The 23491-nt window shown below is 35.1% G+C and overlaps 2 protein-coding genes across 4 annotated transcripts in view; one reads left to right on the forward strand and one right to left on the reverse strand.

The window, feature by feature from the left end:
• colec12 (collectin subfamily member 12) overlaps nucleotides 1–23491 on the reverse strand; it is a 126083-nt gene that overhangs the window by 27261 nt on the left and 75331 nt on the right. The window lies entirely within an intron of this gene.
• On the forward strand, nucleotides 532–21334 carry hacd1 (3-hydroxyacyl-CoA dehydratase 1). Of its 3 annotated transcripts, none has more exons than XM_088918515.1 (8): nucleotides 532–804; nucleotides 6778–6864; nucleotides 8718–8835; nucleotides 10008–10026; nucleotides 10127–10215; nucleotides 13707–13822; nucleotides 17188–17366; nucleotides 19397–21334. In XM_088918515.1, exons 1-8 carry the CDS (start codon nucleotides 689–691, stop codon nucleotides 19477–19479), a joined length of 807 nt encoding a protein of 268 aa, XP_088774641.1. In that variant the 5' UTR covers nucleotides 532–688; the 3' UTR covers nucleotides 19480–21334. The 3 variants fall into 3 exon arrangements, with proteins under 3 accessions (XP_088774641.1, XP_088774640.1, XP_088774642.1); XM_088918514.1 differs by having other exon boundaries at nucleotides 538–804; nucleotides 13701–13822; XM_088918516.1 differs by lacking the exon at nucleotides 6778–6864 and having other exon boundaries at nucleotides 550–804; nucleotides 13701–13822.

The following is a 23491-nucleotide window of genomic DNA, read 5'->3' on the forward strand; positions in this document are numbered from 1 at the left end:
ATTTCTAATATAAATAAAATCTAAATATACTAATATTTTACAACCCTCTACCCTTCTGTTAAAATATTACTGATATTATTAAATTTGTCTTACAATGATGGCAGTCACATTTGTCCTTCCACAAGGATATCTTTATTACTGAGAAGGTTCTGTTTGTCTGAAAAAAAAATATTATGGTACACATTTAAGAACAGCTGGTTCATTTTTAAGATAATGACATTAAAAAAGAGAACAACTGCCTGTACTTAGAAGTCAATATATTTAATAAGCTACTAACCAAAGTTAATCGGGAACAAACACACCACGGAGTACTGGAGAAATTAATAAAAAGTAAAATAATAATGTCTACTTCCCAAAAATCTCTGTACCTTGTTTTAACAAACTTTAAAAAAAAAACATTTCTCCATATACAGTACACGCACAACATATCTACGTAGCATACTATTCTTTTGGTCCCTGGCCACTAAATTATTGCCAAGTACACAAGTGGGCGCATTACATTCTAACGCGCCCCTTCGCCCTGTAGCTAATGAGGCTCTCTGGACGTGTCAGGCACTTGTTGCTCAGCAGTGATCCCGCGAGAGGGGGTGCCGTTTGATCCATGGATGGATGACTGTGCTGCTCTCAGCTCCAGCTGTCAGCCGTGCTCCTGCTCCTTTTCTGACTTGCCCACTGTGTCCCTGGTACCATGGCGTCCAGTGAGGAGGACGGTGCGGTTGAGGAGAAGGAAAACAACAAGAAAAAGGGCAAACGCGTCCTCGCCACCGCATGGCTGACGTTTTACAATATTGCCATGACAGCCGGGTATGTAATTATAATTCTCATTATTCGTCGCCACTCCCTTTTATATGCAGCGTTACCTCTTGCGGCATGGCAGCGTTGCCGTTTATAGGAGCAACTTTCTGCGTAGCTGATCTGCTTTTAAAGTTCATGCGCTGGGGAGTGGAGCAACAGTTCACACATTTACGTGTATTGCGTGTAAGAGAAGTATAATAGTATTAAAAACATGTTTTTATTATCTGAAAACACATAAATGGCTAGTCTGTGCTTCTGTGGGAGAGCCCCGAAGCACGTTCAGCTTTTCCTAATACGGTCGATTACACGGCGTCGGCGTCATCTCTCCTGTCTTGACAGTTGCGGTGATAAGTATAGATTCAGCTCTGATACTGGAGCTCCGGTCTGGGAGAGCGAAACGCTCAGTAGGCACATTTTAATGGCTTTAGGAGTTTCGAGAAATAAACCCGAGAAGACGTATTATTATTATAATTATTATCAACTTATATGATTGTACATTATTAACTTCTCTTATATTAGAAATATCACTGAATACATATTTTTACAACGGATTATAAAGATTTTGTCAGCAAGTAAAATCAATTATGTGTACTGTACTTGCCCGAAAGGCTCAGTCATTACGATCATATCTATGTACATGTATCCTGCTTTATAAATTATGATTTTAATTTCTCGATTGAACAAGGATTTCAAAAATAGTCTGTTAATTAATTGTCGTTATTTAATCATTGCCATTTGTCAGTACAATACTGTAGTCTTTTAAGCCTTAAAATCTTTGAAATCCGTATTAATGGAAATGTTTTGGATGTAAACCATTATAGTAAATATATATATATTTAAAAAAATAGATGCTTGGATTTTTTTAATAAGTGCAAACGGGGTTAAAATGTATTTCTTTTGCGTTTTATACTTCGGTTTTATGTCATGTGAGTATTTATTGTATTATCTATACTTTAAACGTTATGGTATTGGCGAAATTAGTGAGAAGGCAAAATTCAATTATCGTTAAAGATCTTCAAACATAACTTGTCAGCCTTTTTTAATTTATTAAGCTATAAATTTGTAAAGCTCTGTTAGCTTATACGTTTATGCAGAAGATCAGTTTGAAACTAGTTTTTATTTTTCATACATTTTGTTTTCATATGAATTAAGATATTGTGGTGTCTACCATACATTTGTTTTGCTAGTGTGATTTATTCACATAACCAAAATGTAGTTTTATAATGATACGTAAAAAAAAGAACAACATACTGTATCTCTGTCATTTCAATTGAGGAGGAGAAAAAGTCTAATTAATTCCAGGAGTTGTGCAACAGCGCTGTACTGAATTTATGATTTTACATTGTTAAATCCTAAATTCAAAGGAAATGTTTTGCCAAAATAGTGGGAACTGGAGGATGAAACATAAACTGGCAGATAATGGCGTTCAATCAATTATTCAGAAGCAAGGGTATCATCAAAAACTTACAGGTGTGCTGGTGTTCAATGTGTTAAAGCCCTAACACAAATAAACATGATATAAATACCTTATATAAAATACTGAATGTTATAAAAGTAATTAAACTTGACATCTGACTCTAATTTATGCTTCTGAGATAATTGTACCTGTACACATGGTGTACATACTACACACATAATACTATGTATTACCAAATCAACTGGGTATTACAGCATATTTGCAGCACAATTCAATGTCATGGGGAGCACTTTTATGACATGCAGTAAATAACTTTATATACGTAGCATAATGGGAAGCAACACATTTTCCTTAACACGATCTTGCTAACAAAGTCTTTAAGAAATGCTTTCTTTTTTCTGTTAAGTTGCAAGGGGTGGCAGAAGTGCATCGTTATTGTGAAAACATTTCAAGACAAGCACATCCAATAATTTCAAAGTGTTGGTACCTGCATCCAGTTTAAGAAGGAGTTGAGTCAGGTAATTCAGATCTCAAAAGACTGGACACTGAAAGATGATGTAGTAATCAAGTGAAATAAAAGAAAGTGTTTTCTTTTTTCTAGGGCAGCTATCATGCCACGTAACCATTTACAGCAACCATAAACTATATGATTTCACTGGAAGTGCAAGAACAAAGAAAGAGTTTTTTAAAAAAAGAAAAAACAGATGTTAGCCACTTATTCAGGTGTAGGATATACAGTACATTAGTGTTTTAGATGTTGACTTTGTTAATAATTGTATAGTCCTTCACAAACCTGTCAGTATGGCTGCTGTATCTATTGAATATTGGAAAGGACCAGAAGAACTGTCACTTTAGGAGTCTAAAAAAGCCAATGGTTCTGTTTTGGAAACATACAGTATGTAAGAACACTTAGATGCAGATGTGAAGGAGGTGTTTCTATAATGTACACTGTATTCTGTTTTGTGTAGAATGTAGGGAATACAATAATGTTTGTGAACTATGAAAAAAATCCTCTGAAATAATGGCACATTATTCCATCAGTCTAATTATTTGTAATTCCCTAAAGCAGTGTCTAGATTAGTGAAATAACTTTATCAATGTGAGTATACAGAATGTTAAGTGAGGGGGATATTAAGAATAGAATTTATCTGTTTAAGAATGCTTTAATAATTAAATTTTTGAGTTGGAAATCTTTAGTCTTTTTCTGCTGATACTTCTGTAAATTAAACTGTTTTTTGAGAATTCAAGAGCACTTCGGTTCTCATCACTTTTCCAGCAAGCTTTATGTGAAACCATCATAAGTGGTAAATTATTCAAATCTATAAACTGACAACCGAAAAACATTATATTGTACGTTCAGTGTTTGATCTTACAGCATCTTTAACCTGGTCAATGAGGAGTATATGTCTGCCTATGGGCTGAGCCACCTTGATTCCCTCAGATAGCTGGTGGCAGTATTAGGAGTACAGTAGGTTAGAATGCAAGCATAAAAATATGCAGGCTGTCACTAGAAATTTCCAAATACAACTGTGATGCATTAGGGAGTGAAATATAAATGTTAAATTCCAAATAGCATTTTTGTGCAGCTGACTTTGTCTTTGGAAAATAAAGTATATTGGAATACTGTAAATCAGAGATTTCTGCAGTTTTACTTGCATTGGCAATAAAAGCCCTTTGCTGATGTTATTAGTTTTTTTTAAATGGGAACACAGGAACAAAAGGATGGTTTTCTTACCCACTTCAAATTGTCATATATTTTTCCAGGAGACTCTGATCGAATCAAAAATATGAGCAATATATTGTGTTCAGAACTTCATTTTAGGTTGTTTGCATTCCAGAGTGTGTTGTGATTGCATCTCTGTGACTCTGGGTAAGTTTTTCTTTCAAAGCCTGATGTCCCTTCTATGTACAGTATTGCACCTTCTAATGAATATTTTGTAGTCAGCTTTTTATGTGTCATGTTTAATGTCTAGACCTTTCCTTAGGGAAAACTCAGTAGTAAAAGTTCAAGCTAATTATTTACTTTAATCTTCTTCTAAATTACTGTAACTGAAAAATAATTACCCTATCTGGCAATAATTGCCTTGTAATTTATCAGCTCTCAGTCTAGGAGTTCTACCATGGGCTAAGGTGTGATGGTTTAAGAAACACATCTTTCTGCAAGTTTTTTTTTTAATCTCTAGTTTGTTTTACTTTTTTAGCTTGAAAATTGATTGTTTTTAGTTTCAAGACAAAGTTATGAAGGTTAACTAGTGTGGACCCCAGTACCTATTGGTGATGATTCTATGCCATTTCCTTTCAGAAAATATGTAGTGTATTATTGACAGGAGGATGTAGTGTATTATTGCCAGTTATCTCAGCTGGACTGTGATGCTGACTAGTGTAATAGCTGGAATTCAATTATCATTTCAACCCATGCCAGTAGCTTTGGTCCCTGTCCCATGAATTTCATCCATCACAGCACTAATGATTGCTTAAAGTGTTGCTTGGTCTGAACAGACTTCCATTAACATTTGATTGGTGGGAGGGATGTTGTGTCCTAGTGAGTGATCACCTCTGACAAATACATTTCTGACTTCGCAAGTTACAGTGTATTTTTTTAGTTACTCTTGAATAGATCAGTGCATGACAAAAAAGTGCGTTTTCGTTACACAATTTAGGTGAAGTCTAGTTTCGATTTGAAAACACCCCACAAAATGTAAAACTATGTTTTATCTGTACTTTTCTCTTGATGCATTTGATTCACATCTACAGTATGGCCATATCACCACTAAGGTAACTTACAACAAACCTGTTCATTATATAGGCCACTAAGCCTGTTATTATCATCTAAATGCATACATCTTCTTTCAAAATTAAATTAAATTAAATATTTTTAGACAATTAAGCTTATGTTTTACAATAATTTTGTATTTGGTATAGTGTCTAATGAATGTATGATATCAAAACTTTGTTTCATAGAACAGTTGCATAGAACATTGCTGCATTACTGTTCTGGGATCACACTTGCCATTACCTTTCTAAATGTAAGAGATCATTGGTATTCTTTGATTCAAAGTCTCATCCAGAGAACGAAAATGTGTAATCTTTTCTGTAGTGTGGGACAACATGTGTGTTATAAGGACAAAGAAGTACACCCTTGAAACCTTTCTATAGCAACTGTATTATTTTTTCCATTATGGTAGTAAAACCTCCAGCATTACCATTTGTAATTTCTTACTGTACAGGTTAATACTCAATCACTCCTTCAACAAATCCGCTAATTACATTACAAATTATAATGTAAGACTAAACGGGCTTGAATTGAAATGCTTTTGCAGACACCAATAAAAAGCTTTTAAGATTTTGTTGTAATTAATCAACATGAGTCCTGTGACACAATCAACATCCCCATTTACTCCCCTGCTTAATAATTTGTAAACTGACTTTGATGGTGACAATTTTATATTAATTTAAAAAAGAACCCCATAAATATGTTTCTTGGGTTGAATGATAGCAGTACAACTCCATACAAAACCCCCCAAAAACAACAAAATAGTCCCTTCATTTTTTGTGGAAAAAATAAATCATACATTGAGAAAATGCAATAAAAATCATAGCTGCATAGGTAATTCCTTGTTTACAGTTTCCAAAGTGCATTGGTATTAGATGGGGAGTTGACTGGGCATTCTGGGGTTGCACAAGTGTCACCCATCACTGAGTGGGCATTTGCAGACAAATTTTGCATCTGGCAACTAAGGAGGCACCAAATTCGTACTGATACTACGAAGCAGACTAAGGATAACAGAGTTTTTTCTATAATTTCTTTTTTAAGTGTTAAAGTGTTCATTTGCAGAGTGAGTGCTCAACACAGGCATTGGAAAGTGCTCAATGTGTTAGGTACAGTTGGCAGTTCTTCTGTCACATAGGAACATGAGGAAGTCTTCTGGTCAGTCAGAGAAACAAGGTCATCTCTCCCTTTTAGAGGGAGGAATTAGTAATGATAAAGCCAGTATAGTAAAGAAAAAACAGTATGTTCTTGTTGCTTTGAACATTGATGTGGCTTAGTGAAGTGATCACTATCAAAAATTTAAGAAATTCCCTAAATTTCTCTCTGTGTGTAGCAATGTTTTGAATTGGTCAAGCAGGGCATACTGTAGATCAGCTTATTTCTAGTGCTACCTCTTCAGCTATGAGAAGCTTGTAGAAAATAAAACTAAGTGTTTTTACAGGTGACTGTTGCTTTACATTGATCCTTTATTCTAATAAAACATCAGCCATGTTACCTGTGCCTAATATTGTCTGATCTGAAAGCCTAAGAAAAGCTGGGACAAATCATTTCTGGGATAAGAGACCTCTAGGGAACATCAGGTTGCTGCTTGAAAGTGGTTGTTGGTGATCTTGTATTTGGTATTCTTCCCTCTTGACCTGAATTTCTGAGCAAATGTGCCAAGATGGTGACTTGGTACTAAAGGAGGTGCCGTACTCCTTTGTGCTGGATTAATTGCACTTTGAATACTATCTGGCCTCCCTAAAGTGCTCCATTAGTTCAAAGAATTTCTCACTTTTCTACTTAATCTCTGTAGTTGGGCAGCTGGTGCCTACAAGACTGCTACTCAACTCCCAGATGTGTTCTACACTTCAGTGGTGGATGAGATGGAATCATTCTGCATGTAAGGTGCTTTGGGAAAAGAGAAATACAAAATAAAAGTAATTATCAATGTTATTATCATTGTTGGAATAATTTACATTGTTGGAATAGTTGGTAGAACTAACAGATCATTTTGGAATGTTGACTCTATCCAAGACAGTGAGCAAAAGCTTTAACTGCAGAATCATATTGATGATTGACTCTAAATTCTGTGTATTCTTTAGTTGGATACCAGTTTTTGTGACATTTATGTAGTGATACTTTGTATTTATTAACTATTGTTTAATGCGTTCTGGGCAGTTACATCTTATCAGGAAGTCTGTGTGTGATTTATTGTGACTGTTTTTGTTTAAACTCATCAGAAATGATTCTGTACAGAAACACCAATTATTTCCCCTGTACAAAAGCTGCTGCAAACAGTAAAAAGTTTGAGTTTTTTATAATTTTGTGTTGAGTATAATTTAAATCCAGAATTGTGCATTTAATGCTAGAAACGTGGAATTACTATATACATGCTTAAATTAAAATTCTGCGGTATGCAAGTAAATAATTTTCATAACTGTTAACAAGCTGATTTGAGAAAGACAAACAACCAAGGTCATATACTGTACAGATTCACTTTACTTTTTTGTTATAAAAGTGTTTTGTAATGGATAGTAGTTGGGGTAGTTTAGGCACAAAATGTCTGCTTTTGGCTGTTGTTTCCTGGTAAGATTGAAATATTTCATTTGAGAGTAAACACTACTAAAGAAATGGGAACATCCACTGTGAAACATTTTAGTGAACCAGAAAACAAAAGCGGACATTACAGAAAAGTGCATTTAAAATTGATATCTTTGCACAAAGGGTTATGAGACTTTCAAACAAGCTATCTAAAGTATGTTTTTGAAGCTAATACCTTGGATTCTTTCAAGAAACAGCTGGATGAGATCCTCAGATAACTTAGCTAAATGCAATGACCTCCCTCTCATTTCTAATCATCTTTATGTCCTGAAGCATAACAAAATTGAATAAAAGTTCTATGAAAGGTGCTGTGATTGTCACATAGTGCTAACTCTAGATCTTACTGGGTCAGGCCAAGCTGGAACCTGTCTTAGGGATACTGTTGTGGAGATTTATATTTACAACCATTTACATCAGGGATTTTTAATCCTGGTCACGGAGAGCTACAATTTCTTTAAGTCTAATTCCAGCTGAGCTCTGAGAATGACTTAATTGGGCATGCCAGTTGCTTAATTAGGAGGAGCCAGCGTGCTTCCCAGCATGCTTCTCAATAACCTTTATGGCTGCCTATAAAACCTGCAAGACTGTGGCTCCCCAGGACCAGGGTTGCTGAGCCCTGCTTTAGTTCATTACCACTGTCTTTATTATTTATTATTTTCTGTTGATTTTGTAGGCTATAAGCTGGGTAGTTTCCAGAAACATAAGGATCTGGATGACACCTCAAAACAGAGATATTTCAGGGTAGAGTTTCAGACTCTGTAGTAAAAAAAACAGTAAAATATGATATCTCTTCAGCTTTCATTTACTACCCCAGTCTTTTGAATTAGTAGAATTTAATGTTTTACTGTAGACAGAGACATTACAGGTCATGAAGAACATAAATATAGGTGATGTACAGTATAATGTGAAGTGTCCATAACAAAAAATAACTGATAGCAAAGAAATGTTTTATTGCACTTATTCAACATTGAAAATAATGAACACCTATAACTTTTGACTTTTATGTAGGATATGTGTTTGGGATTTTTAGTTTTCTTCTTATTCCTATGGGTACACATCTTTATTTTGGTATTTTGAGCCACTGTATTTACTGCATTATGCAGAAAATTACAGAAGATGCAGAAATTTACTTTTTTTTTCTTTCATATTTAGGTGGCTGGTGTTGGCTGTGGCTATGATCCGCTTTTATATACAGAAAGGAACACACAAGGGTCTCTACAAGAGTATATCAAAAACGCTCAAGTTTTTCCAGACATTTGCATTACTTGAGGTAAAAACAGTGTTCCTATTTGAATGTTATTATCCCTAAGCTCATCTTCAGAGAGAATTTAGTCTGTGACTTGTTTCTTTATTCTTTAATAAATGGTTTTAGTTAGGAACTGAGAGAACACTGAAAACTATGTTAGTTTTGACCAATTGCTATAAAAATTACCCTTCCTCTATGGTAATGTTACATTATACATATTCTTAAACTAAATTTGCAATACTCAATTGAGATCTTGAGGGCTGGAATTCCACAGGTTTTTCATCTTAATTCCTCAGGAAAACTTCCTTAGACTACAAAAGCCTATGTCAATACAGTATGACACCTTTGACCTGGAGGTTGCAGTTTCAGACTAGACCTGTGCATTTTGCACAATATGTGGTGACAATCAATTCACTAACCTCTGCTGAATTTGAGATATCCGGTGCAGTGACCTTTGGTGCTTGCCAGAAGGATGCAAGGCATTACCACTAAGAGCTGTTTCTGTCCTCCACCTGCTAGTACAAATCTGCTCTTGAGCTCCTGAATTGCTCAAAGAGTAGCGTTTGGAACAAAGATGTGGATGACTTGATGATGCGCATATCAAAGAGGATGTGTTAATGAGAGGAGAAATTATCAACTTTAAAACTACTTTGAAAAAAAAAGACTATCTGATAAAATTGTTATTTACCATGAGGCTAATATAGGAAAGACAAATCAGGAATCCTTCTGTGAGGTTTAGTTCCAGATTACCATTTGTAAAGCATGAGTACTGTGTCTTTTTCTCATAGTCTGTGAAAGATGTTGGGAACAATGTAATAATTTTGTCCCATATTAAACCTTAGGTTTCTTCAAGAGAAAAGCATGTTGTTACTAATCACATTAGGGTACCATACATTTACAAAAGGTTTTTTTATTGTGTTGCTTCAACAATGTACTTCTTAAGGTTTCCTCTAATGTAAGGTACAGTATTAGGGCTAGCTAGATAGACTGACTATTCTCATATTTCAGGTACTGTAGGCTCACTACAGTCACATGAGCTTACCATGTTGAATACATTCTAAATCTTATTTAATATAATGCAAGATACTGTATGTCCAATGGCATATTCTGACATCAGACATTTACTCAAAGCTAGTATAAGATTTTGTATAATTATGTTATGACATATTGGTTTGACTTTTGTTTTATATTTTCAGGTTTTCCATTGTGCAGTTGGTATGTATATAATTGTTTTTTTTGTTGAATTTACAAAAAAAATAATGCTAATAATATATTCTAATATATAATCATATATAATTGTTGTTTTTTTTTCAAGGAATGGTACGCACGTCTGTGATTGTGACTGGGGTCCAAGTGTCTTCTAGAATCTATATGGTTTGGTTCATTACTCACAGCATTAAACAGGTAACTTGGACACGTATACTTTGGATTACTCATACAAAAGTGTGGTTATACAACAGTACTGTATATAATACCCTGAAAAGTAAGGGTATCTATACTTTTAATGATGATTGCTTTCATTTTTAATCAAATTTAATAGAGGAAAAATGAAGGACTGTATGTTGTTCATACTTTTGATTCACAAAACATTTGGAGATTATTGTACATCCTGTTAGAATTAATTTAATACCTTTATGAACTTATGTGTTCAATGCAATTTCTAACATAACGAGATACTGTTTAACACAGCAAACAGTACCTCAAATATCTTTTTAATATATGTTTAAAAGTAGGAAATTGTTGGGTTTTTTTTCAAAGCTGTGTGGGTAGTGACTAGGGTTCTGGACTTGCAGTTAAAAAGGTGTGGGTTCAGACCCAGCAGAGGATCTGCTTTTGTAGAGCTTATCTACTTCGTTCAGATTAATCCAAGAAACTGTCTAGCTGAGTAAATATAAACCACTTTGAATAAAGCATTAGACCAGTACAGTCATTGTTAAAAAAATCTTTAAACACTTACTGTATATATTTTTCAAATAATGTTACTTTTTTTCCTTTGCCCTATATTCCATTCATTATTAATTAAAATCTTCAGAAACATTCACTAGAGTCTGTGTTTCTCCCAAACTGACGTGACCAGTCTGATCATTAATAATACAACTGAATTTCAGTATGTTGCCATCTAGTGGGGACAACCGCAAATGTTTAATGTACAAAACAAATTCACAGATATATCAGGGAAAATGAGAAAATAAGATAATATTTTATATTATAATATAAGACAAAAGCTCATTCAGCTCATCTGACTCATTTAAATAATAATTAAATTATAGTTAATTGATCCAAGGATCTCAACCAGTTAATTTCTTTGAAAGAAGCAATGTTGTAAGCTTCCAACAACATGAGTGGGTTTCAGACCCCACAAAACCTAATGAAAATTGTCCCTCCTGTTCTCTGTTTTCTGTTTCCCTGTAGTTTCCTTTTTTCTCCTCTGGTTCATGTCTCACTGTTGATACCAAAGAAGTCGACGTGGTCGACTGTCAGTACAGTTTTTAAGATTTTAAAATACTTTCATAAGGTCTTCAGGGCTAGAAAGATTCAGTTCTTTTAGCGTGTCATTTTAGAACTTTCCTCTGAGGACATGAATGTACATTATCTGTTTGCTCTTCTGGACAGATTCCAGGGCAGCTATATCTTTTTGTATTGTGGTGATCAAAACTGAACAGTATTCTAATCTTGGTTGTACTAGTTGTGCATTGTATGATTTTAACATAAAATCCTTTTAGTTAAGTTGGAGAGAAACCTTTTAAGTTATACCTTGATTTGAGTTTGGAGGGAAACATTTTTAACAAGGCAAACAAAACAGTATACAAATAAACTGAATTGTCAAATATACACTATTTGAGGTGCAGACACAGTAAAGATCTCTTGAAAAGCTGAATGAAGCTACAGTACACAGGTTACTGGTTCATATACTGTAAAGTAATGACAATAAAAAACATGGAGTAAACCCATGCACTAGGTAAAACTGCAAATTCCAACAGTTTTTGGGATTCCAGAATCTGCAAACAAACAGATTTAACCACACACTCAGCGTCTATATTGATACATCCGCTCACAGTTCTCTATCCATGCAGCTGGGGTCCTCTTTACAGTGGGCCAGTGGAGGGGATCAAAAACACCTCCAACTGTAGAAGGCCTGGCCAATGAAGCTCCTTAGTGAAACTCTTTGGGAAGGGCCATGGCTATACATCTCTGAATCTGTCAGTTTTTATCCCTTCTGGCTCCACTTCGTTCCACAGGAACTTGGTTTCCCACTGGAGGAGGTGGTACATCTTGGGGTGCCTGCTGCCTTAATACACAAGAAATGCAGAAGCACTTTTCTCTCAATTCTCAAGTGTACAGTAGCTGTCCCCACTTCCCAAATTGACAGAACTGAAGCACTTTATTTTTTTACTTGTGACCCCATTGAGATTTCTGTAGTTCTCAAAAAAGAGAACATATAATTTTCCTTTTTCACTAGAGCCAGCCTGAACAACCAGGGGTATTCTTAGGACATTTCTTAGGACTGTATAACATTAGCCCTTATCAGGCTTTCAAACTTTCAGGTCTGTTTTGTAGCTGAGCTCTTTAAGCTCTACACACTCCATTTTAGACTGGCTCTATTTACGCTAATGCTTTAAGGCCTGCCTTTTTCAGTGTCTGCTTTAAAACGTGCTGATTGAGAAATCTAGACCAAGAATGCAGGATTTCCTTGAAACTGGACTCGTACTGTACATCACCATACCTTCTTTTAATGTATTTGATGTGTTGATAGACAAGAGATGTATTTCTGTAACAGTGTGAAAATAAGTCTAAGGTAGACAGTTTGAGAAAACAAGGAAACCTAATTGACACAAGGCAGCTACAGTATACAGTGACTTGGTGCACTCTAGGAGCATAGCTCCTCTACCCCATGAGCACATGCAAGGGCACCCAAATTCTCTTAGTCTGCTGTGGTGGATGGTGGAAAAGTGACATGGCAACTTACTTCAGGTGAGAATTGGCAACTCAACCCCACCAAGCAGGATCCTGCTGTCTTTATTACCTCAAATAAGCCCCCCACTCACTTCCTTCATATAAACAAACTAGATACAGGGCATCTCGGTCTGAAATGTTACTCCAGCATACTTGAACACTATAATATCCAGTATTTAGATGTGAACTAGTTGCCTCCAATTGCATAGCATAGGTTATGTGAGCTAAGAGGTCTTGTGCATTTTTGGCTAATGAGGCACCTATGGAAATACGTAATTAATATAGTTAGAACTAAAAAATGTTTTTATTTACACATTCAGAACCTGATATTGTCTGAAAAGTATCTGTAGCTAGTAAAACCTGTATTGTGCCAAAGATCTGTCCAGCAAGAGTCATATTTTCAACGCTCAATCAACAAGATTTTGAATTACATCATGCTTCAGATTTTGCTGTCCTCCTTAAGTTACACACAGAAACAGTTTCAGATCTTTGAAGGTATCAGGAAATGTACTGTATTCCAGAAGGCTAGTGAAAACAAAATGTTTCCTAATGCCCAGAAGAAAATGTGGCACTCTTGGAAATGTGTGAGGAATGTTTTCTGTCATTGAATAAGGAGTTGTCAGGCATTAACTATATTTAATTTTCATTCCTGTTGACAGTTATTTAAACATTTCTTTTTAAAGAATTAGAAAAAGAAGTACTCATTTCCAGTGCTGAAAGCTTTCAATGCTACTTTTATAGACAAAAGTTACCCTAATATTTAAATGAACTTGAGCTGTGTTCAAGCTTGTTTTACTCCCCATTCAACCTTGTGACATACATTTTTATGTCATTCATCCATTCCATGTCATTCATTGTGTCTGTAAGGTGGACAAATTGTTATACATGTCACTGGTTTATTGGTTTGTGTGTTTGTTCTTGACTTTTTTTGGAAGATCCAGAATGAGGAGAGTGTTGTCCTTTTCCTGGTCGTCTGGACGGTGACAGAGATTACAAGATATTCCTTCTATACATTCAATCTGCTGAACCACTTGCCATATTTCATCAAATGGGCCAGGTGGAGAAGTGTGCAGTGGGGTTGGTTGGCATGCATGGTGTTTGCATGAGCTTCGCAAACATGCCATTGGATTAATTTTCCTTGCAACATATACTGTTAGTGTCAGGATTGTGCATTGGTAGCAAGAGGTTTTTTTCCCTCTTAAAAACATTAATACCATACTAATTCTGAAATGGGAATTATTTAATTTGAAACAAATTGTTATAACAAAAAATTAATATATGTTGTAGGCCCTTTATAGTTTTTGTTTAATTCTGTCAAACAAGGTCATATCGTCTTATTTTAAGCTTCAACATATTTAGCATAACCTTTCTAAAAAAGCTGTGTTTACGAGCATTTTTACTTACAGTGTTCCTCCACACATGCCCAAATGTCACTTGGGTAAATTATAGAGTGATAGAAATGTTATTCTGTAGACTTACCGAGACTGGATTTGTCAGCCCTGGGCTTGCAGTGCATTAAAAGTTCAGTGAATAATAATAATTGCTTACACTTATATAGCACTTTTCTGGACACTCCACTCAAAGCGCTTTACAGGTAATGGGGACTCCCCTCCACCACCAATGTGCAGCATCCACCTGGATGATGCGACGGCAGCCATAGTGCACCAGAATACTCACCACACATCAGGGGGGAGGAGAGCAGAGAGAATGAACTCAATTCATAGATAGGGATTATTAGGAGGACATGAAGGTTAGGGCCAATGGGAAATTTGGCCAGGACACCAGGGTTACACCCCTACTCTTTTCAAGAAACACCCTGGGATTTTTGATGACAACAGAGAGTCAGGACCTCAGTTTTACATCTCATTCAAAGGACAGCTCCTGTTTACAGTATAGTGTCCCCCTCACTATACTGGGGCATTAGGACCCACATGGACTGCAGGGAGAGCACCCCCTGCTGGCCCCACTAACACCTCTTCCAGCAGCAACCTTCCCCAGGTTTTTCCCAGGAGGTCTCCCATCCAGGTACTGACAAGGCTCACACCTGCTTAGCTTCAGTGGGTTGCTAGTTGTGAGTTGTGAGTTGCAGGGTGATATGGCTGCTGGCTAATACACTTGCCATAGGAATTCATGAGTTAAGAAATCTCACAGATATTCTCTTTAGAGAGCTTGCAGTTGATGAACTGTAAAGTTACTATTTTGTGAGAAGGGCACTTTGGCAAAGTGCTGTCAAAGAATGCACGAGGCAAAATGCCTGTAGCATGCTCAGCTGGGTTGTTGATGGGACAATAAAGTTTTTTCTTTTAGTAAAATTTAAGATGAAGATATATATATATATTTGAAATATATTTAAATAAGCTGCCTCAAAAAGTTATTTTGTATTCGTATCTTTTATATTCTTATCCACCTGCGATTTCTTTTCTATAGTTAAATTTTATCTTCTTATTTGTAAATTTACTGCAACCTTTTTTATTTTTTCAAAATTGTATTTCTTCCCCATTTCTCTCTGTACAATATTGAAATGCTGACTAATTTTCAACCACTGAAAAAAAGACCAATAGAATGAAACAAGAGAGTAACCCTCTGGAATGGAGTAATTTAATTTAAGAATTTAAGGCCTGGTCATACAAAGTCTGTACCACAGAATCTCATCACGATATCAGTATGTTGGCAGGTTTGTTTAGTGGAGGTACTAGCAGGTCTGGGCTGATATGTAGAGAAATGAGAGAGTTTATTAAGTGTAGTTTATGTTAGCATCACAGAAATTTTATTCCTTAGTAGTTTTGCATCAGTTTTTTGTCTTTTATATGAATTTTGTAGTGTATTTTTTATCACTGCTAGGGACACTAAACATTCTGAGAAAGACAAAAGGTTAGCAAAGTAGAAAAAACATCTGTGAGGAGAAAGCCATTTGGTTTGGTGATTTAATTTTGTGAAATATCTCCATAGCCTCCAGTTTGCATCTGTGATAATGGCATTTCAGTTTTATTACCAAAAACATTAATTTTACATAGAAGAAGTACAAGTACAAGAAGTACAAGTACAGATCTTGTGTAAAACCAATGACCAAATTCAAAATGATATGAACAGGGACAAGATATTAATTAAAGTAACAGAAATACTGTTTTGGAAATACTCAATGGCTAAACAATGTTCTTCTATAACTTACTTGTTACACACTTGATGTGCTGTTTGGGGAATTAAAAAATATTTAAAAAGTGAGGAGGCTACATTGTATACATTGATGGTACTGTACATTTTAGGTTTGGTTGATTTTATAAACTGCATGACTGAAATATTACACTGTATTATAATTACTTTAAATAATTAATTTAAGTTTATTTTAATAATGTAGAATGAAAAACATAGACGTAAACCTTGATGGGATAAAACATTGCCAGATGTGCACTGAGTTTAACTTGAGCTGTGTTTTTCTAGGATTTGATCAAACATAAATAGCATGAAAGCTTTGTCACTGTCAGTCTAGTGTTTCAGTTTTGGTTTTGTACCGTGTCCTTCTTAAACATGAAATGGTGTCTTTTTCATGTTATGTGTCAATGAATGAGACGAGGGCTGTAAAACGTCTGTCTGACATGTAGGGGTGGCCCCTTTAAGCTGAGGAGAGGGAGAAGGCCTTGGGAGGGTTTCAGATTCAGCTGCTCCCATTTTAAAGGCCATCTGTTTTGGTCATGGAATGCACTTCGAACATTTCTTTCACATCCACTGAGACAGTCTCCTTAACTTCTGCCACTGTCCTATATAAATACTAGATTCTCAAGGCTTGGATCACTAAATATAGTGCATCTGATGGTTTAACTGAGTCAGGTGCTAAGATCCAGTGAATCTGATTCATTGTACTATACCACATTCAAAAGGAGGCAGTACTATGCTGCCCTAGGATCCCTCTCATCTGATGTACTTTAGTACTAAGTTTGGAACTCTAATTTCAAAGAGCCTAGTTTTCAGAGTGCAGGATATATTTTTATCTGCCAATTTAACATGAAGACAGAAAAGGTCAAATTTTCATCCCATAACTGACAAAACTGTTATGTTTGATAACTATTTTTAGGCCAAATTTTAAGTGGAAAAGGTCACTTTTATGTAGTAAAGTACTTAAATTAACATTTCCAGAATTATAACATTTACAGTATTTCAGAGCAAAATATACATTACATTTTTGAAAAGGGGAAAAACATTGTGGAAAACAATATGAAGGAAGGAACTGTGTGTCCTAAAAGACATTTTAAAACTTGATTGTGTTATTTTCTTACTTGATGTTTTGTCAGTGTGGTTTTATGCACGTCACCAAGGCCTCAGGAGTGTTCAGTGTATACTGGCTGTGCTGTTGTAGGAGTTGAAGGAATGTGGAGAGTCTTCATTTTTTCTGCCCCTGACCTGCTCTACTATGTTTGTCTTTTCCAGATACAACTTCTTTATTGTCCTGTACCCAGTTGGAGTGGCTGGTGAACTCATGACCATTTATGCTGCTCTGCCTTACGTTCAAAAGTCTGGCATGTTTTCCATGAGGCTTCCCAACAAATACAATGTCTCTTTTGATTACTACATCTTCCTTATCATTGTCATGATCTCCTATATACCATGTAAGTAAGAGATGCATACTGTATATTATTGTGGACAAATTTTTGCACACATTATTTAACTTAAATATTTAACTTAAATCAGCCTATTATTATTATTATTATTATTATTATTATTATTATTATTATTATTATACTCTTTGATCCCTCCTTAGACTCATTCACACTTTAAAAGCCTCATAGGGCCTACAGATGAGTGAGCGCTAGGCGTCGTGCTGTTCTCGCTAATGTCACTGCCCAAATTAAATGTGCCCATAAGGTGTTTGGAGGGTTCTTCTTGCACCAAAGGCCAAGGAAAACCTAGACAATTAAAGTTCAGTTGACCACAGCTGTCCTATTCTTAATTGTCCAATGCTTTCTGAGAGAATCCCAGACACAACTGACTAATGACATAATCCAGGTTCACACCATAGATGTTTTGTGTTTCTGCTGTATATTTTTCAGTGTGGTATTAACCTTTATTTGCTCCTTTGCGTATTGTTATTATATATAAATTTAATGTTCATTTATACATACCATATATTTTGATTTGTACATGTGGATTTCTCCATGTGCTAAGGCTTTACTTCTTTGAAAATATCCACGTGTACAGTATGTGACAATGTGAGTTTGAAAAATAATATTTTTACTGGGTTCTAATAGTCTCTACCCAATAGGCAAAGAGTTTGTAGTAAGCCTAAAGCGAAGGTTGGGTATAGACCCAGGCACTTGGTAGTGGGACTACAATATTTGCAACAAAACAGATGACAGATAGGACAAGGAAAATGAAAGATACCACAGACATATCTAACATGCTAATTGAGTTACTTCTGATATTCTATTCAATCATGATGGTCTGTTTCTCACTCTCAAAATATATTCATGATAATTTTATTTAAACAGTTACTAGTTTCTGTGTAGTATAGTAGAGAGGATGTAGCAGTAAATTGCGCTGCTCCAGGGTTCTAATTTCAGTTTTGCACTCAGATAGCGGCTTCTGTGGTGTTTGTATGCTCTCCCCTTGTTCTTGTAGGTATTCATCTCCAAAGATGAAAAAGGAATTCATCTCCAAAGATGAATACCTGATTGGGGTTGACTGTTCTATATTGTTCCTTTTTCTGTGGCTCTACAATGGAGGGTGACACCCCAGCAAGGGTGACAGCAGACTGTGCTATGATACTGCAGCTCAGACTCATGGCTGGGGGGCCATAACCCTTTTAGGTTAAGTGGCTTACTGATAAGAGATGAATTTTAATACAGTAGGTGTATCACTTTAACAGGAATTTTGAAAAAGCACCTTTCCAGCATAAATCCCAATTAAATGAACAGTAAAATATAACAAATCACATAGATTTGGATGGAAAATCTCAGAATAGTGAATTCCAATTCAAAGTATTTTTGTGTGTACAGTTATGTTTATGTTTATAAAATGTTAGAATAATAAATGTTAGAATAAATAGACTCTTAGGTATACGTTAGGTTAAATCTACTGTTCTCTCCAGACCTTTAATATTTACATTGGTGAATTATTTTTAAGTAAAACTATTATGTATTTTATTAAGGCAAACTTGAAATAACTAGACCAACATTTTAAAAAATCCAACTCTGTTCAGTTGTTTAGATGCAAGTAACCTCTACTTGACAAGCAATTTCATAAACCTACATCCTGTAGATGGGCAGTACTCAGCCTTTTTATGAGCAAGTAAAGTTAGTTCACTCTGTAAGTAAAGTCAAAATAAAGTAAAAGAAATCATAAGATCTATCAACACAGAACTGATGTTTTTCACACATTGGTATTCTCGGTTATTATTAAAATGAGAAAATTCTGTATAAACACTCTGATCCTCAGATCAAACGTGGGGTCAATTTTCTTTTAGAATATGGCATGAAATTAACTGGGAAATCATCCACACGTGCACATTTATTGTTCAAAATTAGATACATTTTATGAGCTGAAATAACATTACTGTGGTGCGCTGGGGCAGTAACTTCCAATTCGCCTGCCTTTTATTGAATGCTCAACCTCGCGTCTCTTTTGTTTTTTTCCTTGAAAGTGTTTCCACAACTGTACTTCCACATGCTCCGTCAAAGGAGGAAGGTGCTTCATGGGGAGGTGATCGTGGAAAAGGATGAGTAGAACAGCTGAAGAGCCAGCCTGGCTTCTCTCAAGATAACAAGATGGTACAGCTTGGCCACCATGTCCCAGGAAAAGAAGCTTGACTAACAATCATGGAACCAGAATAAATGGCTGTGCATGAAATGATGTGGACTCTTTTATCTCTTTTCACCAACGTGCAATAAGTCTCTAACCCTAAAACCCACAAATTGGTGCGAAGGAAAGAGAGGTGCCTTGTTACTCTGATCAGATCTGTGTCGTTTTTCTATTGGAAATATTTTTAGTGGTTTCTCTCCAGTGTCTTGATATATTTTGAGGTACCTGTATATGTAAAAAAAAAAAGAAAATGGTAAAGCTCAGTGTTTTGTCATGTGTTTATCACATAAACAAAATGCATAAACAAAAACAGAATGCATACCAAGTAAAAATAAAATACTAGTTTGCTGTCAAAGTTTTTGCTTCTAAAATAAAGACTTCAAAGGGCAAACAAGCAAAAGAAGAAAGGTATGATTGCTTTTTTTAAAAGACAATTGGATACTGTAAAAATACTTTAATGCTTGTAATAGCTGTTTACAATAGTTAATTACAGTATATATTACTGTTATTAGTCTTTCAATATGCAGCAGGAACAATACGATGTGTCAAAGTATTTGTTGAAAATACATTAAATCTTATCATGTTTTTTAGCTTGTTTATGAATGAGATATGCTGATTTACTACATTTCTGATAACTCATTTCAGATAAATAAGGCTGCAGTGGAACTGGAACAGCTGAGCTCCTGGAATGTCCAATCTTTAGGATGTTCTGTTACAGTTCATTCCAAAACAAAAATGCAGGGTTACAAGTTCTAGGCTCTGCAATTGTGGGTTACATGCGCTTCTAAAGATGTTGCCAGGTTTGGATGAAGCCACATTTTACTTTTTCCTTAGAAAATATGCCATTTATTCTTTTTTCATAACCTACTTTCTATCATTGTCAGCTAAAACCAATTCAGTTAACCACCACTTTTAAAGATCGAACATATTCTTGTATCTTTCAGTTGTGTACAGTAGCATCACCTATTTAAAAGCCCAGTAACTGTAAAGCCAATTTTGTTATGGATGTAATGTAATAACACATAAAAGATTATGAAACAACCCGTAAAACCTTAGGAATATGCAAAACAAATGTAAGCATAGAATACTAAAAAGACTTTTAGTCAATGTAGTTAACATTTTAATTCCTAGTTAAAATGACACACTTTAAATATTGTTCTTGTTCTTGTTTCTGGATCGAAATTTAAACTGGATGTATAACTTACTGAAAGAGGTAAAGGCAAGTTTTTTTGTATATAGCAGTAGAATTTCTTATTTGCAGTAATATGGTGCATCACTACAGAGCTGTCTTAAAAAGACTGCAGCATCCTGAGCCATTACAGAAGTTCACTTACCGTTTCAAAGGTGCTGTTTGTACTACAATGAGATCATTTCCATGTTATGTGCAGCTAAACAAAAAAAGCAAGACCAGATACTATATAGATACAGTACAATTTTAGATGACAGTAATCATAATTTTGACCCTTAGGAACATTTTTGTGCTCTGGGCAGTGGTACGTCCAATTTATGTGCTTTTAATTAAATTGAGTTAATGAGCACAGATATGACGCTTTGTAAAAACTACAGTATGAAAGAAGTTCAAAAGCAAGTAGAACTGTAGCTCTGCATCATTTGATGTTTCTGTGTACCTTGGATGTTGTAACTGCTTCAGGCTGGAGTCCTGATTGGGAAAATTTGAAGGGATTCTGTGAGTAATGGAAAGAAGTATTGCAAGCGATGTTCAAAAAGTGTATGTGGGCGTGCTGCAGAAAAACCTGATATGATATTAAAGGAAATCATCGGAACTTGTGGACAAATGTGGGGTTTGTGCCTTTGGAATTGCACTTCACTGAAAGGAATGAACACTGTCAGTTTACTAAAATGTATGAAGCAGTGCTGTACTTATTCAAGGTACTATGCACAAAAGTAACCACTAACAGCAGTTTAACAGATAACATGCAACTTAGCAGAGCAGTACACCTTAAGAACAACATAATAAATTGTTTTACAGTACGTCTTAACAATAATACAGTACATGTACTAGTATTTTAGATCAGTACTTTTGTGCATGTAATGCATGTGTATTAAACTGCACATAAAAACATTGTAGTTGTGCTGTTTATTTTTGAGATACTCAAAATTGTCAAAACTAGGATCTGTTCCTTTAGGTTCTGCAAAACAGATACTGAATAGTACTTATTTGCTTCATATTAGACTAATTAATGGCCCCTATAGTTTCACAGAGTTATTGTTATCACAGAGTTATTGTGCATATTTTAGCACTCAGCATTATACAGTACCTGCTTTGCTTATAAACTTACCCATTTTTATGGAGAGCATGTAATTACAAACACATCAGTCTATCATTTGCCATGTGGAATCATTGGGGTTATAATAGTTTCTTTAGAATTTCAAAAGCCTATCCACCCTTTTTTAAGTGAAAGGGTCCCTTCATTTCTTGACTACTTGTCATGCAGCTACTGGATACACAGTTTTAATTCAGTACTTTTACGGGACTATAATTTTTTTAAAACAGAAAGGGGTGAAAACCTGTTCTTCAGTCTATATGTTGATATGGTGATATCTTGTTTGCTGCACTTCATTGACATTGTGTGACACTGCATTAGGGCAGCATGGGGGTACAGTGATGGTGAGTGGCACTGCTGCCTCACACTGCTCTGGCCCTGGGTTGCATGGACTTCCCATGTCTACCTGGGTTTCCTCTGAGTGGTCTGGTTTTGGTAACCTCTAATGTTTAACCAAAATCATGAGATACTGAAGACTAATTTGTGAAAATATAATATGAATACGATGAAAATATTAATATAAATACATCACTATAACCAAAGCCCAGATAATACCAAATCATACTGTAAGTCCCTGTCATTATCATAAAATACAAAGCCAGCAATTGGTATTTCATTTGTAATTGGCAGGAAGTTTTTAACTTAATCTAGGCTTACTTTTCACTCTATTTTTTGATGAGCATTTTAATGCAGCACTGACTGCTTAGTTTTTGTATCAGTTATGTTTTCTTACTCGTAACAATTTGTAACCAGTGAGGCATTCTCAGACCTACCGTATTTAGTATTTCTGCACGCTAAACTACTGTAGCAAACGCGTAAGCAAAGAAAACAGAGTCCAGACTCAATAACTCATATACTGTACGTTTATTTTTGTTACTGATGGGCAGTTGGGAATGACTTACGAAAATTTAGAAAGAGGTTATTCACCACAACAAAATATGCTATACAGGAAATCACAATTTCCCTGAGAGTAGAGAAAGAAATGTCTGGCTGGTCTTTCTGGATCAAGAGGTCAAATGTTTTTTTTTATGTACAGTGTGTAAAAAGTGTCTCATAAAATTATGTTTCACAATTAAAGATAAAACATCTATTAAGTAGAAAAATATTATAACAAAATGTAAACTTACAATTTTTTGCTTTCAATCCACTGAATGCCTTTTCATGATACTGTTTATATTATGTATGCAATATAGCTATGTATAGCCAGCCAATTCTCAAGGTTTAAAAAGGCATTCCTCAAGGATATCTTTACACCTTGTGGTTGATTAAAAATTTACAAGAAAGCCTGTATCACTTGCAAAGAAATTATTTGATTATGGTACTGAAAAACATTCAAGAATCCAAGTACTAAATGACATGTAATAAGAAAAATATATGTTCTGAAATTAGTATGTAATGGACTACGGGCTTGTATATGTGAAATGGCATTTAAAAATAAAAGAAAAAATATACATTTTATATGATTGAAATAATTGGATTTATAGCTAAATAACAAATATAATTCTTCTAATTTGTAACTGTCTTTGTGCTGAAATGCTAAACTTCTTTTGTGTTGTAAAGAGCTGCTGTATAAATTCAATTTATTCTTGCAGCAAATTTAATTAAATGGTATTAAGTCCTGAAACCACAGACAGGGATGAGATTGTGAATTG

This window comes from Atractosteus spatula, chromosome 6 (assembly GCF_055471065.1).
Source record: "Atractosteus spatula isolate fAtrSpa1 chromosome 6, fAtrSpa1.hap1, whole genome shotgun sequence".
Lineage (NCBI taxonomy): Eukaryota > Metazoa > Chordata > Actinopteri > Semionotiformes > Lepisosteidae > Atractosteus > Atractosteus spatula.

What these genes read in the sequence shown, in the direction of transcription:
- hacd1 (XM_088918514.1), top strand. Translation starts at nt 689, where the DNA reads ATGGCGTCCAGTGAGGAGGACGGTGCGGTTGAGGAGAAGGAAAACAAC. An exon ending in TTACTCACAGCATTAAACAG is followed by an intron (nt 10,216 to 13,700) that starts GTAACTTGGACA and finishes TTTTTTTGGAAG; the next exon opens with ATCCAGAATGAGGAGAGTGT. An exon ending in TATTTCATCAAATGGGCCAG is followed by an intron (nt 13,823 to 17,187) that starts GTGGAGAAGTGT and finishes TGTCTTTTCCAG; the next exon opens with ATACAACTTCTTTATTGTCC.